At 42.0% G+C, this 16,776-nt stretch overlaps 1 protein-coding gene across 4 annotated transcripts in view; it reads left to right on the top strand.

Moving 5' to 3' along the window:
* Positions 1 to 16,776, top strand: part of pi4kaa (phosphatidylinositol 4-kinase, catalytic, alpha a) — a 41,520-nt gene that overhangs the window by 19,031 nt on the left and 5,713 nt on the right. For 2 of the 4 annotated variants that reach the window (XM_049468484.1, XM_049468485.1), the window contains exons 34-48: positions 313 to 464; positions 607 to 714; positions 1,480 to 1,700; positions 2,955 to 3,113; positions 4,610 to 4,689; positions 5,532 to 5,731; positions 6,599 to 6,689; positions 7,246 to 7,413; positions 8,137 to 8,190; positions 15,078 to 15,198; positions 15,476 to 15,605; positions 16,147 to 16,217; positions 16,311 to 16,383; positions 16,485 to 16,555; positions 16,754 to 16,776. The exon at positions 16,754 to 16,776 is cut by the window's right edge and continues 87 nt beyond it. In XM_049468484.1, coding sequence (XP_049324441.1) covers positions 313 to 464; positions 607 to 714; positions 1,480 to 1,700; positions 2,955 to 3,113; positions 4,610 to 4,689; positions 5,532 to 5,731; positions 6,599 to 6,689; positions 7,246 to 7,413; positions 8,137 to 8,190; positions 15,078 to 15,198; positions 15,476 to 15,605; positions 16,147 to 16,217; positions 16,311 to 16,383; positions 16,485 to 16,555; positions 16,754 to 16,776 — 1,722 coding nt within the window. The remainder of the gene's footprint in view (positions 1 to 312; positions 465 to 606; positions 715 to 1,479; positions 1,701 to 2,954; positions 3,114 to 4,609; positions 4,690 to 5,531; positions 5,732 to 6,598; positions 6,690 to 7,245; positions 7,414 to 8,136; positions 8,191 to 15,077; positions 15,199 to 15,475; positions 15,606 to 16,146; positions 16,218 to 16,310; positions 16,384 to 16,484; positions 16,556 to 16,753) is intronic. The other 2 variants (XM_022680760.2, XM_049468486.1) reach the window with 1 other exon arrangement.

Below are 16,776 nucleotides of genomic sequence, written 5' to 3'. Positions count from 1 at the left end.
CAGCTAGCAGAGCCCTGGGAGAGCACAGTTGGTCTTGCTCTCTCTCTGGGTGGGTACAGTACAGCAGATAGCGCTCTCTCTTTCCCCTCATCACTCCGAGGGTGATGTGGATCAGCACAAGGCTGCATCTGTGAGCTGATGTATCAGAACCGAGTCGCTGCGCTTTCCTCCGAGCATTAGAGCTGTGATGCTACTTAAGTCATCACTCCTTCTAGCTGATTGGGTGCATTACTTTAAGGATAACTTATGTATATTTTCTCTAAATGCAGTGAATTCGTATTCTGATATTCTTGTGTTTTTGGTTCTTCTCAGTTCCTGGTCCAGCGGTTCGAGATAGCGAAGTACTGCAGTGCTGATCAGGTGGAGATATTCGGCAGTCTGCTCCAGAGGTCCCTGTCTCTGAACGTGGGCGGCCTGAAGAGCAGCCTGAACCGCCACGTCGCCGCCATCGGACCACGCTTCAGGTTCACGGCCGACTCCTACCGCCTCTGTTTCAGATCATTTGGTTTCACGGCGTGTTTGATGACCCAGAAATAAACGGTGTAACCCTGAGGTTCTGAGGTTCTAAGTTTGTGTGTGTGTGTGTGTGTGTGTGTGTGTGCGCAGGCTGCTGACGCTCGGACTTTCTCTGCTGCACTCGGATGTGGTCACTAACGCCACCATCCGCAACGTCCTCCGAGAGAAGATCTACTCCACTGCCTTCGATTATTTCAGGTACCGCTCCTCCCTCTGATTCATCTACAGCACAGATTACCTGTACAAACTTTACCTTTACTGTATCTTTCCATCTATAATGTGAATAATTTTTGTTCTTCGATATACAGTACCACTAAAAAGTTTGGATGTTCCGTATTTTAGATTTATACTAAAGTCATCCAAATTATGAAGAAAAACATAAGGAATTATTTGCTAAACAGAAAAAGTGTTACACAAACCAGAATATGATTTATATTTTACATTCTTCAAAGTATCTCCTCTTGTTTAGATGATCATTTTCTCAGTCAGCTCTTTGAGGTTGAGTCACCTGGAATTCAGGCTTTCAGTTAACAGCTGTGCCTCGTTTTCCAGCCTCATTTTCCTTTTAGTAAATAATCTCTATTCAGAATGCTGTGTAGTTCAGGACTAGGCTAAATCCCTGTCTGGAAAACCTGGCTAATGCTGCCAACAGGCCTACACTACACATACATAATACAGTGCATAATACAAAACAATAATACATACAAATACAGTTTTTTTTTTTTGACAAATTTTAGTGCGTCTTAAAGTGCAAAAAATACGGTACTCAAAGTCGTGTACTCAAAAGAAATCTCAATTTTTTTAGCTTTCAGTGATGCTTCTGTATCTCTTTTAGCTTGTCCAGAAATGCATGTGTAAAGCGTGTCCTAACTATAGGGGCAGTCTGGAAACAAAACATACCAATTCTTAATTCTTAATACTGATAATTGATTGATTTATTAATTGATTGTTCTTCGATTTCAGCGTGGCGTCCAAGTTCCCCACTCAGGGGGACAAGCACCTGCGCGAGGACATCTGTGTGATGATCAAGTTCTACGCCAGCATCCTCTCAGACAAGAAGTACCTAGCTGCTTGCCAGCTCGTGCCACCGGGTGAGCCTGGCGCCAATCCCCCTCAAAGCTCTCTCTCTGCTGGGATTTTCGGATCGCTAATCGTTTCCAGCACGTCTCCGATATCGATCTTAAGTAAGCCTCCTCGCTCCGGCTGTGGGACTACGGTGCCTGGGAGCATGTGGGCGCAGCTCAAATTTGCCCCCGTGCAAATTTGCAGCGAGCGTGAGAAATGCACGACATGACTGTCATCGCGGACCCCCGATTTATCAATTTGTCTCAGTTTGAGCTCAAATTGAGAAATGGCTCCGCCCTCTCCACCCCAGAAACCACCTCCACTGACCCCCCTCAGCACCACCTCCATTGTAGACGGCATTCTCTCTCTCTTCCATAAATTAGCTCCGCCCATATTAGCTGCATGATCATCTCAGTATCAGAGGACTAATCTACGCTCGAACCATCCGCCCCTCAGACACCCCACCCCCCCATACGTGTGATTTCACCGAGCGGAAAGTCTCCCGGTATTTTTGCCTCTGTATTTGTGGAAATGTCCAGTGCTGGTGTTACTAATTCATTGCGTGAAAGTGCCAATACTAATCAATACAGTCGTATATTTACGATGTTTTCACACCTGTAGTTGATTTGTTCCCTGGTCCAAATTAGTTGAGTTTGTTTGCTTTGTGCGTTTTCCCCTCGGTTTGGTTTGTTTTCACACAGGCACAAACCTAAACGCACCGAAATGCCCCCCCCCCACAAACCTTGTGAGCACAGTGTAGTAATTATTATCTGGGTAATAAATCAAGTTAAACTGCACCTGAACAGCTGTTTAGCTCAAGTAAAATAAGTATAATTGGTCGGATCACATTTTTTATCACAAACAGAACTTCTACAGACAGGGTTTGTTTTAAAGCAGACCAAGACCACCTCCACTCAAGGATCTCGGTGCGATGTTTTATTCCGAACCCGAGTGTGATTACTGATTTTACACCTGCCCAAACCAACCGCACCAAAACTACAAACCAACCAGAGTCTGTTTTAACCAAACCAAATAGTGCTTGTGTGAAAACGCCCTACAATAAAAAGGTTTGAAAAAGAGTAAGTTGAGTAAGTAAGAGTGGGTGAGTGCAATAATGCCTAATATACAACACTTTCTCACACCTTCACTCTGATTGGCTGCAGCAAAATGGCCAGTTTTGCCCAATTACAGTGATTTCCACCCAGAGTAGTGACCCATGGATGAGAAGTGGAGCGTGTCGATGCAATTTGATATGTATTAATTAATTCATTTAAATGTGATAAATAATCCTATAGTAATCAGACTGAAGCAGCACAGAGACGGTGTTTAGCAGTGTTCAGATCACTGATTTTCTCTTTGCTTGGTTTTGGCAGATAATCAGGACCCGTCTCTGAACAGCCTGTCGGTGATGAACGCCGCGGACCCCCGGAACACCATGGACATGGCGGTGGGCACGCGGCAGCAGAGCGCTCAGGGCTGGATCAACACGTACCCGCTGTCCAGCGGAATGTCCACCACTTCCAAGAAGTCGGGTATGGCCGCTCCGTAACCCTGATTCAGTTTAAGTGTATAATAGCATTAGCTTAGCGCTGCAGCTAAAGCCCTGAGCTCTGTGATCACCAGCCTGAGGAGCCCAGCCGAGTCCAGACGTCTAAAGACGTGTGCAGGGGATGTTCTTCTTAGGCTTATGTATTTTTATTAGGGCTGTTAATGTTAACACGTTAATGCATGCAATTAATAATGTAGAAAGTTTTTAACACTGTACTTTTCTTTTAGCCCAAATTTATCACGTCACAGAGTTTACAGAGCCTGGTGATGCATTAGCGATTTTATTCACAGATATAATCATTACTGTATCATTACTGCAGAGTTACTGCAGACTTTTATATCTCTCTCTCTTTCTCTCTCTTTCTCTGTCTCTCTCTCTTCTTCTCTCTCTCTCTTCTTCTCTCACTCTAACACTCGTGTCTTTCTAGGTTGTTAAGTGTGGAATATGGAGCTCCACTAAACTCTGTTAAATTTATAACTTAGAACATTAATATATTCTCATTTGAAAAAAGAAATCTAACACTGATTCTTTTGTTCCCATTTAAATACCTATTATTAAGAGCTTAGTCTTAAGGAGAAGAAATCGTCCGATTAATCACAGAATATTGTTGTGATCAATCTAATAATTTTACATTTTTTCTTTAATATGTGATATGATGAAAAAATATTTTCACAATGTTTTACTTGTGTTTTACTAATGTTTACTCAAATATAGCTGAATTAATACAGACAGGCAGCCATAAAAGGGGTTGTGTTTATTTATTGTCCATTTTTACACTTTTTTGATGTTTAAATGTTTAACTGCATTCACACATTCAGTTTGGTGTGACGTCATTCCCAGCTCCTATATCCGGCTCATAAATAGAGCGCAGCATTGTACTCCAGCAGTTATAACAGCATAAACTGCCTCCTTAAATCATCACACACCTCTTACCCTGTCACTTTACCCTGCCACCCTGTTCATCTGGTTTTACTATGACAAAAAGCAGCTCATCCCACAGCCTATTATCACTTTATTAATCTCTCAGGGGGAATATTAGGCTTCCTACAGGTTCACACACAAATACAAAAAGATGTGAAATAAGTACAGTAATAATAATAATAATAATATCTGATCTGTGGTGGTTTTCTATCCTGTGGTTTCTGAATATTGTAGAACAGGGTGAAAGGTGGAGACTATTAATACATACAGAGAAACACATATACAGCTACAATCTGGAATTATTATACAACTACACAGCTACACTGTTTCTGATTAGTGGAGCTGACAGGTGAGGTGGTCATAATGTTCTGACTGGACTGTGTGGTATTTTGCTGTGAAAAAGGTGTCCAGTACAGATGATGATGAAAAAGTGATGGATAAATAAACAAATATGTATATATATTAGAGTGTTGAGTTGTACAGTCTGAAGGCTGCAGAGAGAAATGAGCTGCATATTACAATAAGTTATGTTTGTTTTTGTTTCTGTGTTTCTTATAGGAATGTCTAAGAAGAGCAACAGGGGAACTCAGCTCCACAAATACTACATGAAGCGCAGAACACTGCTGCTGGCTCTGCTGGTAGGCCTTCATTCTTCAGCCTGTATTAAATCTTGTCTCCTTATAAACACACAGCTCCTTATTTCTTTATTTCAGTTTAAAATGTTAAAATCATATTGTATAGATGTATTACACACAGACTGATATATTTTAAGCGAACAACAAAAAACTTTTATATGGTTACAAATAAGAAAAAAATGTTTTTGAAATGATTCCATCAGTTAAAATACTTCCATTTTCTACAAGTCCTTCATATAAAGACACTGATTTAAGTCTGTGATGCTCAAGTCATGAACATTGTTGATGCAATAAAATAGCCAACATGTTGCTGATATAGCATAATTATGTCTTAACAGACAATGAAAACCCAAAAAACAGTGTCTGAAAAAATTTGAATATTATATAAGAGCAATTGGTACTTTTGGCAGTGTGGGCAGTGTGCCAAGTCCTGCTGGAAAATGAAATCTGCATCTCCATAAAAGTTGTTTTCAGCAGAGGGAATTTGTAAGATCTGAAGAGCTGTAAGATTTTGTGGGGAAACTAAACTGCACTGACTTTAGACTTGATAATAAAACACAGTGGATCAACACCAGCAGATGACAGACATGACTCTCCAAACCATCACTGATCATCAGTAAGTTTTACATTTCATTTGTAAATGAAGGGATCAGAGTCTGGAGGAAGAGTGGAGAGACACACAGTCCAAACTGCTCGAGGTCTAGTGTGAAGTTTCCACCAATCAGTGATGGTTTGGAGAGACATGTCATCTGCTGGTGTTGGAAATGGTGCTAAAACTAGCTTTTTTAGCTCATAGAACAAGTTTTAAATCACTGGTTTCCTCCTTTTCTTCCTTTTTTCTCCAGGCCAGTGAGATTGAGCGCCTCACCACCTGGTACAACCCGCTCTCCGCCCAGGAGCTGGCCATCTTCACCGAGCAGTCGGTGGAGACCAGCATCGCCAACTGGAGATCCAAATACATCAGCTTAAGTGAGAAACAGTGGAAGGACCACGTCAACCTGGCCTGGAGCATCTCCCCCTACCTCGCCATGCAGCTATCCACCCGGTACGCCCACCCGTAGCATCACAGCAGCGCTAACGCTCAGAGGAAAGCGCAGCGACTCGATTCTGATACAGCAGCTCACAGACGCAGCCTTGTGCTGATCCACATCACCCTAGGAGTGATGAGGGGAAAGAGAGAGCGCCATCTACTGTACTGTACCCACCCAGAGAGAGCAAAGCCAATTGTGCTTTCTTGGCTCTCTCGGGGCTCCGGCAGCTGATGGCAAGCTGCATGACCAGGACTCGAGCCAGCGGTCTGAAACCACTGATCATAGGCTTCATGCTTTTCTAAATGCTACATTTAACATTATTATAATGTTCAATCTATCGTTCCTTTATTTAATCTTTATTTTAAACAGTTTGGTAACGTCTCTGCAACGTCATTTATGCTGATGTTTTAAGTTTTACTTTTGGGAAAGCAGCTTTTATACTTTCCGTAATGTTCATATATTCATCTAGAAGGGAAAGACATGTGAGAAACATTCTTATAATGTTCTAATAACGTTTTCAGAACATTCCTGAAACGTTATTTCTGTAGCTGGAACTTTTACAAAACGTTTCTAAACGATGTTCTTACAGCATTTTCTCTTAAATGGAGATCCTTACAGCTATTTTAAAATCTAGTCGAATCTTGTTTCTCTGGACAGTAGAGACAGTTACTCTAACAGGAGCAGTAAAAACTCTTTTTAATCCTATTAAAAACATTTAATTTTATAAGAAATGGATGAGCAGGTGTCCCAATACTTTTGTCCATGTGGTGTATACTCAAATACAGGTGATTGTTTGGTGTATTGGGGTGTAATTTGGCCTTTATGATGTTTAGTGTTGTGCTGGTAAACGGCACATTGACCTTTTTGGTCCTGTTTTACAGGTTTAAGAATACAGAGGCTATTGTGGCTGAAGTGACCCGGCTAGTCCGACTGGACCCCGGCGCCGTCAGCGACGTCCCGGAGGCGGTGAAGGTGAGACAAAAGCATCAATAGCCTCCTCTTTTAGTGTTTAATCTACTGTGAAACCTGGGTGGTGTGTTAGCGTGCGAATGCACTGATACATTTCCACACAATTATCTGAACTTTTAACATTATAATCATTATGTCTTTTAGAAAAATGTGTTTTGGGAAGGGGGTGGGCGGGGTAGTGCACTATAGGACATAAGCTTTCCTGGGGTGGTCCTGATGAGTGCCAGTTTCATCATTGTAACATTTTTGCTTTACTGATGACCTTCATTTCTTTTTCTGATCATTTAAATAAGAGGTGCTTCTTTGAAGAATGTAAAATATAAAACATAATCTGGTTTGTTTTACAGATTTTTTTTTTTTTTTACTAAATAATTTCATGTTTTTCTTCATAGCTAGGATAACTTCTGCTGCTACTATTAATTTACAATTATGCAGAACATTTTGATATAATGAAAAACCCTCTGAATTTAAGTTGTGTCCTGGTGCTGAACATAAATATAGAAGTGTTAGATATTCTCAGCTGTTTTCTCTCTCTATGTGTTTAATTCTCTTCCCACAGTTTCTGGTGACGTGGCACACCATAGACGCTGATTCTCCAGAGCTGAGCCACATCCTGTGCTGGGCTCCAGCCGACCCCCCCACCGGCCTCTCCTACTTCTCCAGCATGTATCCTCCTCACCCCCTCACGGCCCAGTACGGCGTCAAAGTGCTGCGCTCCTTCCCTCCCGTACGTACAGCTCTGATACTGCACGTTAAATACACTCACTTTATAGATTATTCTGTTTTGCTTAAACATATAGCCCATGGGCCTTTACCGGCCCAGTATACGTTTTTTATTTGTATCACAAAATAAATTTACAGTCCTAGAAATTCATGGGATTGGCTCTGAGTGGTCCAGCAGTCTAAAGATCTGCCCCTATGATCAGGAGATTGCCAGTTCGAATCCCAGTCAGGCAGCTTGCTATCAGCTACCAGAGCCCAGAGAGAGCTCAACTGGCCTTGCTCTCTCTGGGTGGGTACAGTAGATCAGTAGATGGCGCTCTCTCTTTCCCCTCATCACTCCTAGGGTGATGTGGATCAGCACAAGGCTGTATCTGTGAGCTGATGTATCAGAACCACAGAGTCGCTGCGTTAGCTCTGTGATGCTACTCAGCAAAAAGGTGCAAAAAGAGGCTGAGTCTGACTTCACATGTATCGGAGGAGGCATTAAATAATAGTCATCTATATCTTCTAGCTGATAGATGATCATATTGCAATTTTGCAATATTATATTGCAGACCTTTTAATCTGACAGTCACAGGACATTTTTGCAATTACAATATTTTAGTGCAGAATGTTTAGTGCATGCATATAAACCTCAGACATAAATAATTATACAAAAATACTAATAGATTTTTAACATGGGCACAGCTTTTATGACATTAGTGCTTCTCTTTGTTCTCTCTGACAGGATGCAATTCTCTTCTACATTCCTCAAATTGTGCAAGCTCTCCGGTATGACAAGGTGAGGAACGTTCAGCCACCCCACCCAGATCCTAACCAAACACCAGACTGGGTTCTCCAGCAGCTCACGCTCCTCTCTCTCTTCTCTCTCTCTCTTCTCTCTCTCTCTTCTCTCTCTCTCTCTCTCTCTCTCAATTCAATTCAATTCAACAGTGCTTTATTGGCATGAATGTAAAAGTCAACACTATTGCCAAAGCATAAAACAGAAAACAAACAATAATAATAATAATTAATAACAAATAATTAAAAGAAAGATTACATATATACAATTACACCAACAGAAATGATTATTTACAGGATTAACACTTATAATTATTATTAATGATCATTCAAATAGAAGGAAATAAGAGTGTGGAGACTTTATAAATGTGTAATAATATCAATGAATCAGTAATATTAGAAATGAGTTATAATAATTTATATTGTGTGGTTTTGTCCACACTGGTTGTCCCTCAGGTTGTGACAGTCTGTAACATATCGAGCTGCCTGAGTGATCAGCTCTCTCTTCTCTCCCAGTATATACTGGAGCTTCTCAGAGTCTGAGCAGAGCTGGAACTCAGGGCAGACTCTGCTCGTTCTCTGGTAGAACCGGGTTCTCACAGACTCATATCTAGAACATTCTGTGAGGAAATGCAGCTCTGTCTCCACCACTGCGAGATCACAGTGAGAGCACAGCCTGGCCTCTCTGGGAGCCCAGCTCTGTCTGTGACGCCCAGTTTCTACAGCCAGACTGTGCTCACTGAGTCTGTACCTGGTGAGGATCTTCCTCAGTGACCTCTCTCTGAGAACTGTGAGGTATGGGGCCAGTGTGTAATCACGATTGAGGGCTGTGTAGCATTGCAGTTTGGATTGTTGTTGTGTAGTGTGGGTCCAGTGTGTGAGGTAGTGTTGTTGTTGTTGGGTTGTGATTTGGTTGGGTCTGATGGTCTGAGTGAGTGTGTGGTGAGGATATCTGTTGTCAGTAATGTTGTTGGGTTTTAGGTCACTGAGGTTGAGGACCAGCTGGCTGAGGGGACTCCGCTCAATGTTGAGCTCCTGTTCGGACAGTGCTTGGTAGTGCAGTGACTGGGGGTCACTGGATTTTATGTGCTTCCAGAATTTTAGAGCTCGTTTCTGTATGGTGATGAGGAGGGGGTACTGACCTAGCTCAGCCCTGCAGCCGTTATTGGGGGTCTTTCTCTGCACGTGCAGGATGCTCTTACAAAATTCTGTGTGCAGAATTTCAACCGGATGTTTGTCCCAACTGGTGAAGTCGTTTTGTGCCAGGGGTCCCCACACCTCACTGCCATACAGGGCTATTGGTTCTATAACAGATTTAAAAAGTTTGATCCAGATTGTAATGGGTATTTCAAAGTTTATTGATTTTCTGATTGCAAATAGAGCTCTCCTCGCCTTCTCTCTGAGTTCCTTCACAGCCAAGCCAAAACTTCCTGTGGAGCTGATGGTTATCCCCAGATAGGTGTATGATTTAGTGTGTTGGATGTTGGTGTTGTTAATTGTAAAAGTGTGATTCCGTTGGTTTTTAGATCTTCTCTGAAAGGTCATTATTTTCGTTTTTTGATGATTGACTTCTAGAGCCCAGTTTTGACAGAAATTCTCCAGAACTTTTAAGCTTTCTTGCAGACCCTCTCTGGTGGGTGACAGCAAGACGAGGTCGTCTGCATATAGAAGGCACTTGATTTTGGCATTCCCCAAAGTGAGGCTGGGTATTGAGTCACACTGCTCTAATGTTTCAGCCAGTTCATTAATGTAAATATTAAAAAGTGTGGGGCTGAGGCTGCAGCCCTGTCGTACTCCTCTTGACTGTGGAAAAAAACTCTGTCCTTTGTGTTCCAATTTTCACTGCACAATTACTGTGAGAATACATTGATTTAATAACGTCATACACTTTCCCTCCCACACCACTTTCTATAAGTTTAAAGAATAACCCTGTGTGCCAAATGGAATCAAACGCTTTTTGGAAATCTACAAAACATGCGAAGATTGTGTCTTTGTTCTGGTTTACATATTTATCGATGAGCGTGTGGAGGGTGAAAATGTGGTCGGACGTTCGGTGGTTTGGTAAGAAGCCGATCTGAGTTCTGCTAAGGATGTTATGGTCAGTGAGGTAGTCTGTGAGTCGAGTATTGAGAATGCTACAGAAGACCTTACCCAGGTTGCTGTTCACACAGATTCCTCTGTAGTTATTTGGATCATATTTATCACCAGATTTGAATATGGGGGTGATGAGACCTTGGTTCCAGACAGAAGGGAAATGTCCTGTATTTAGAATAAGATTGAAGAGTTTTAGAATGGCCAATTTAAATTTAGGATCTGTGTTCATAAGCATTTCGTTTAAGATGCCGTCTGTACCGCAGGCTTTTCTGGGCTGGAGGTCTCGGAGTTTTTCCTCTAACTCTGATTGTGTGATGGGGAAATCTAGTGGGTTTTGATAGTCCTTGATTACTGTGTGGAGTGTTTCTAGTTTGTTTGATACTTTCTGTTGCTCTGTATTTAATGATGGACGACTGTACAATGATTTAAAATGGTTTCTCCAAATGTCTCCGTCATTAATTGTTAAATCATCTTGTTTGTTTTTATTTAGGGATTTCCAGTTGTGCCAAAATGAATTGGAATTGATTGAATTCTCTAGGTTGTGTATTTGTTGTTGTGTGTGTTTGTACTTTTTAGCTTTGAGTGTATGTTTGTATTCTCTCAGTATCTCACAGTATTTAATGCGTAATTCCTGATTATGTGGTTCCTTGTGTTTTTGATTGGATAATTTTCGTACTTCATTTCTCTTGATCTTGCAGTCATGATCAAACCATTGATTTGATTGGACTATTCTGGATTTGTGTTTCTTGATGGACAGATTTGATATTTGAGCTGCATGATCAAAGATTCTATTTAGGTTTTCCATAGCCACTTCAACACCATCTTTACTTTGGGGAAAGGTGTTTGACAGAAAGGAATGGAGGCATGTCTGGATTGCCTCGCTGTTTGTGGCCTGCAGATATTTATCTGTACTGTCCTGATCCCACCTGACAGGAAGTCTGAGTTTGATAAGTTTGTTTGGGGGTTTCCTGTGGTCATGTGTAGTAGTTCTGTTCAGGTATAGGGTAATTTGGCTGTGATCTGAAAGGGGTGTTAGTGGCTTGACTGTAAAGGCTCTCAGGAAGGCCGGGTCCAGATCGGTTATAGCGTAATCCACAGTACTGCTGCCCAGAGCCGAGCTGTGGGTGAACTGACCGAAGGAGTCCCCTCGCAGCCGTCCGTTTATGATGCACAGACCCAGGCTTCTACAGAGCTGCAGCAGGTTCCTGCCGTGAGCGTTTACAGATGTGTCACAGTTTTCTCTGGGGGAAGAGGCTGGGAAGTTTATATTAGTCCCTGTTATAAAGTGATCACCGTGAGGGCTGATAAAGTCTGGCTGATATCCTGTTCTAGCATTTAGGTCTCCACAGATGATGATGTGTCCTTGGGATTGGAAGTGGCTGATCTCTTTCTCCAAATCTGGAAAGGTTTCAACACTAAAGTATGGTGATTCTGCTGGGGGGATATAGATGGCACAAAGAAGTATATTTTGGGGGGTTGAGGTTAACTGCTTATTAATTTTTATCCAGAGATGATTTTCTCCTTTTTTGACCTTTTGAATAGAATTGATTAGTTCAGATTTATACCAAATAAGCATCCCTCCTGAGTCTCTTCCCTGAGTTATACCTTTTAATTTATTAGAGGGAACCACTAACTCCCTGTAACCTGGGGGACAACCAGTGGGCTCATCTCCTCTACACCATGTCTCCTGCAAAATTAATATATCCACATCTCTTATTTCCCTCAAAAAATCAGGATTTTTGCTCTTTACACCAAAAACAGATGAGTTTAAACCCTGCACATTCCATGAAGAGATACTAAAAGATGCCATTCCGTGTGAAAAAAAAATATATATATATGTTGGTTCTGGGTTTCAAAATAAGAGAACAAATTGGAAATAAATAAGTATATAGGTAAATTATGAAACTGAGTACATAAACATTATATATATATATATATATACATACATACATACATACATATACATACATATATATATATATATATATATATATATACATACATATACATACATACATACACACACACATACATATACACACACACATATGAATACACATATATACATACATACACACATACACATACATACACACATACATACACATACACACACACATAAGTATGCAAAAACATGTACTCACTAATACATTTTTTTTTCTTTCTTTTTTTTTTACATTTGTGTATCTAAGTTACCATACAGAGATTAAATTTAATAGTCTGTGAAATAATGTCCTTTACCTTATTGGTAATGTGCCTCTTACCACGGACAGTGTCCCATCAGATGGGTGCAGATGTGTTTGAGCATCTGCTGAATGTCTTTAAGCTCAGAAGTGTTTGGGTTTGTTGCTCTGCTGACTGCCTGGGCGTAGGTCAGAGTTCCTGGACTGATCTGGATGGGCTGAGGTGCTATTGCTGGGTTCTTGTTCAGTTGTGCATTCTGTGTACCTGTAGTAGGTAAGGGTGCTGACGGGGGACCAGGGTATTTATGGTGACTCCTCATCCTGTCTGGTAGCAGTGGATAGTGAGGGCCATGTTGCTGAGGTCTCAGATGGAAAGGTGGTCCTTCTGCAGGTCGTGTTGATGGTCTTGAAAGCCGTGTGGACTGTTGTCCTCGTCCAGTGTTGCGTTGGGGGGTGGTGATGTTCCGGGCCAGTGTGACGTCCTTTAATGTCTTGGCAAACACAGGAATTACCTCTTTAAATAAATGGACTTGGTCAAAGAGGCAGGTTGTATCTAGTGTCGGGTGGTGGGCGAGGTGTGTGTTTGGTCGTAGCTCACACTCTCTGGAGATGATGGCGTTAATGTTCTGGATTGTATGTGGGTGGAAGTCCTTGCGAGGCAGCAGGGTGGAGACAATGATTTTTGTGTTAGGGAAGGTGTTGCAGGCCTTCTCTATAACTGCTCTCAGGGATAACGCCACTCTCTCTTGCTGAGCCCTCAGGTCATTTGTTCCTGTATGGATTATGATGTGCTTTGGGGAGCCCAGTTTTGCCTCTGTCAGTAGCTCCAGTGCTCTTTTTGTATTGGGACACCAAATTTTAGCCACTGTGTGTTTAGGGAAAAGCTTTTTCTCATCAATAAACTTCCCATTGGAATCCATCAAAAGTACAATGTCCAGATGTTGTGTAGTTCTTTCACTGATGTTTGTGTCCTGACCACTTGGCTCCAGGTGTGTCTGCTGGTTAAGAGGAGGCTGCTGTGAGTCGGTGGGGGTTAAAGGTGGAGGATGATGGAGGTTGTTGGAGGTTGAGGGAGGAGGTGGCTGTGGGCTTGTGGAGGTGGAAGCTTGAGGTTGGGCATACAGGTTCTCCTGGGTGGAGATCTCTGCTGCTGTAGTATTCTGTTGCTGATGTAGGGAAAGGAGCAGTTCTTCCAGACCCTGCACTATGGTATCTCTTTGTCTCAGCTCCTCTCTTAGAGCAGCCATCTCCTTCTTGTGTTTGTCCCTGTCCTCCTCTCTGTTCTTTTGTAGTCCTTTCACCTGTTCTTTAAGTTCAGCCAGCTCTGATCTGTAGGTCTCTCTGTCCTTTTCCAGCTCTTTGTCTTGCTGTTGTTTGAGAACCATCTCCCGAAGGTGTACCAGCTCCACTTCTAGTCGTGTAAAGTGCTCCTTTATGAGTGTAATGGAGGTGTGGAGTGAAGGGTGTTGGTCTTGCTCAGAATCTCTCTGTTCCTGATTTGAGGGTTCTGCTGTGTTGTCCTGTTTGTGAGTGTTCAGTGTTGTGGCGCTGTGTGTGGGAGCAGAGTCTTCTTCCTGCAGAGTGTCACATGGTCTTTCTGTCTCTGCAGTCTCCTTAAGGCCATTAAAATTCTTCTGAAACTCACTGAGGTTCCCCTGAATCATTAGTGTTCCGTTCTTATAAATGTTGACAGTGGTCATCACAGTCTCTGTGTCATTGGGGTCTTTGATTTTCAGCTTCCACCCATTACAGATGCCCTCCTTCTTCACAGAGGGGTAGTGGGAGATCAGAGCTTTGTGCCACGAGCTGGGATGATCAGAGTAGAAGATGAGGTTGCTGACCTGACCGGTCCTGTACAGATCTGCAAACAGAGTTTCCGGCTTCTCTTTCAGGAGTTTCTGTTTGAACTGCTTTCGGGCGGTGTCAGTCTTTATCTCAGAAGGGTATGTGATTGTACAGATCTGTACAGAACTGCAGAGTGAGGCCACACTCTCTTCAGGACAGCAGGGGGGGAGCAGCGCTTCTTCTGATTGGCTCATTTCGAATGCTCATATGAGTGTCCCCCACAGAATGTTTATTTTCAAAAGTCAACTGACAATTTAGCTTTAGCCTTTAGCTTATCTTAAGCTTTGTTATTAAAAATCACTTAAAAACAGGTAAATTTAAGTGAATAAACTCTTAATTTTTTCCTCCACTGTGTGAACAAAACATGTCACTCACAGATGTGCTGCTGTTGATTGTAAATGCTGCTGTAGGAGATGAGTTTTCCTCTGTTTCCTCTGACTTCAGTTCTGCTGTTAGCTGTTCTGCCTGGATGTGTCCTCTCTTATAGTTATAAGAAGAAATCCTTTAAATTGTTGCAGATTCTGTTGTTTTTAGTCTTGTTTTTTGTAGATCCATACTTACTGATCCCTTATGTAGAGTTTATTCATATTATTTTATGATTTCTCTTATTTAAAACCAGAAAACAACAAGAAAATCTGGGAGCTCACACTAACATGACTGTCATAGAACTCTCTCTCTCTCTCTCTCTCTCCCTCCTCTCTCTCTCTGTCTCTCTCTCTCTGTCTCTCTCTCTCCCTCTCTCTCCCTCTCTCTCTTTCTGTAACAGATGGGATATGTGCGAGAGTACATACTGTGGGCCGCCCAGAAATCCCAGCTCCTCGCCCACCAGTTCATCTGGAACATGAAGACCAACATCTACCTGGACGAGGAGGGACACCAGAAAGACCGTGAGTGATCCTGAAGTGGAGGAAACGGCCGTCCAGTCCATCCATCTTGCAGCGCCCAATCACTCTTAAATCACCTACCCTGTGCAGTTACACCTTCTCACCAGAGGGGTCTCCAAATCCCCACATCTCTAAAACTCACAGACTGACGCTTTAAAAGTCATACCCATTAGAAAACTATGAATATTACGTACATTAATATAATTAGGTTATTTGTTGTTAGTTAGTTAGTTAGTTAGTTTGTTTGTTTAATTTAGTATTATGTTTCTGTTTATATCAGCGGACATTGGAGAGCTGCTGGAGCAGATGATGGAGGAGATCATAAGCTCTCTGTCGGGTCCAGCCAAAGATTTCTACCAGAGGGAGTTCGACTTCTTCAACAAGATCACCAACGTCTCCGCCATTATTAAGTATGTGCTCCTAGGCTGTGTTCAGACTGCTGACCAAGTACAGGATGGATTTGCCTGTCTGAACATCACAATCCAATCTGTGTTGTTTTATTTCAAATAAATATAAGTATTTTTATTTATAGTTCAGTATTCACTAAAAACAAAGTCATAAATAATCTACTTCTACTTCTTCATTTTTATTATTTACTACTTTATAGATTAATATTAAAGGATTAAACTGTAAAGGAACACATACGCATTTAGGTAGTAGACTGAAACAGCGTTCAGCTTCACAAACACCTGAAATAAAAACCTGGCCCAGGTTTTAAGTATAAAACTGTGTTTTTGATTATTTAACATTTTTGTATTACTTCATAATTGCATACGAGTAGGTCTTCAGTATTAATTTACATAAAAAAATAATAAAAATAAAGAAAAAACATTAAATGAGAATGGGTATGTCCAAACTTTCGACATATATAATATGTCACATCCCTACTGCTGCTGCTGCTGTTGTTTTTCTGCAGTAAATTCTCATATTGATCTGTTTTGTTCTTATCAGACCCGTCCCGAAAGGAGATGAGAGGAAGCGGGCCTGTCTGAAAGCCCTGTCCGATATCAAAGTTCAGCCAGGTGAGAAGAGTCAGTTACCTATTGCTGCTTTTATTACAGCATCTCCACTAATCATCGTTTTTAGCTAATCGCCTGCGCTCTGTTTACTCACAGGCTGCTACCTGCCCAGCAATCCTGAGGCCATTGTTCTGGATATCGACTACAAGTCCGGGACCCCCATGCAGAGGTGCGGTAATGCGTAGCGCCGCCGCCATCGCTAATTACTGTGCCAATATTGACCTGCGTTGGGAATGTTTCTGAGAGAGGTTGTTTGTATTGTGTTTGTAGCGCTGCTAAAGCTCCTTATCTGGCCAAGTTCAAAGTCAAGCGCTGTGGAGTGAGTGAACTGGAGAAAGAAGGTGTGTAGTGCACTCGTTCCTCTACCTGACCCACTATCAGCCCTCACTACAACTCCCATAATTCACCTGCACCCACTATCAGTCAGCCCTCACTACAACTCCCATAATTCACCTGCACCCACTATTATCAGCCCTCACTACAACTCCCATAATTCACATGTTTAATGCAGTTCTGTGTGATGGTGCTGGTGTGTTCAGGTCTGCGCTGCCCGTCGGACTCA

This window comes from Astyanax mexicanus, chromosome 20 (genome assembly GCF_023375975.1).
Source record: "Astyanax mexicanus isolate ESR-SI-001 chromosome 20, AstMex3_surface, whole genome shotgun sequence".
Classification (NCBI taxonomy): Eukaryota; Metazoa; Chordata; class Actinopteri; order Characiformes; family Acestrorhamphidae; genus Astyanax; species Astyanax mexicanus.
This window is presented reverse-complemented; position numbering and strand designations above follow the sequence as displayed.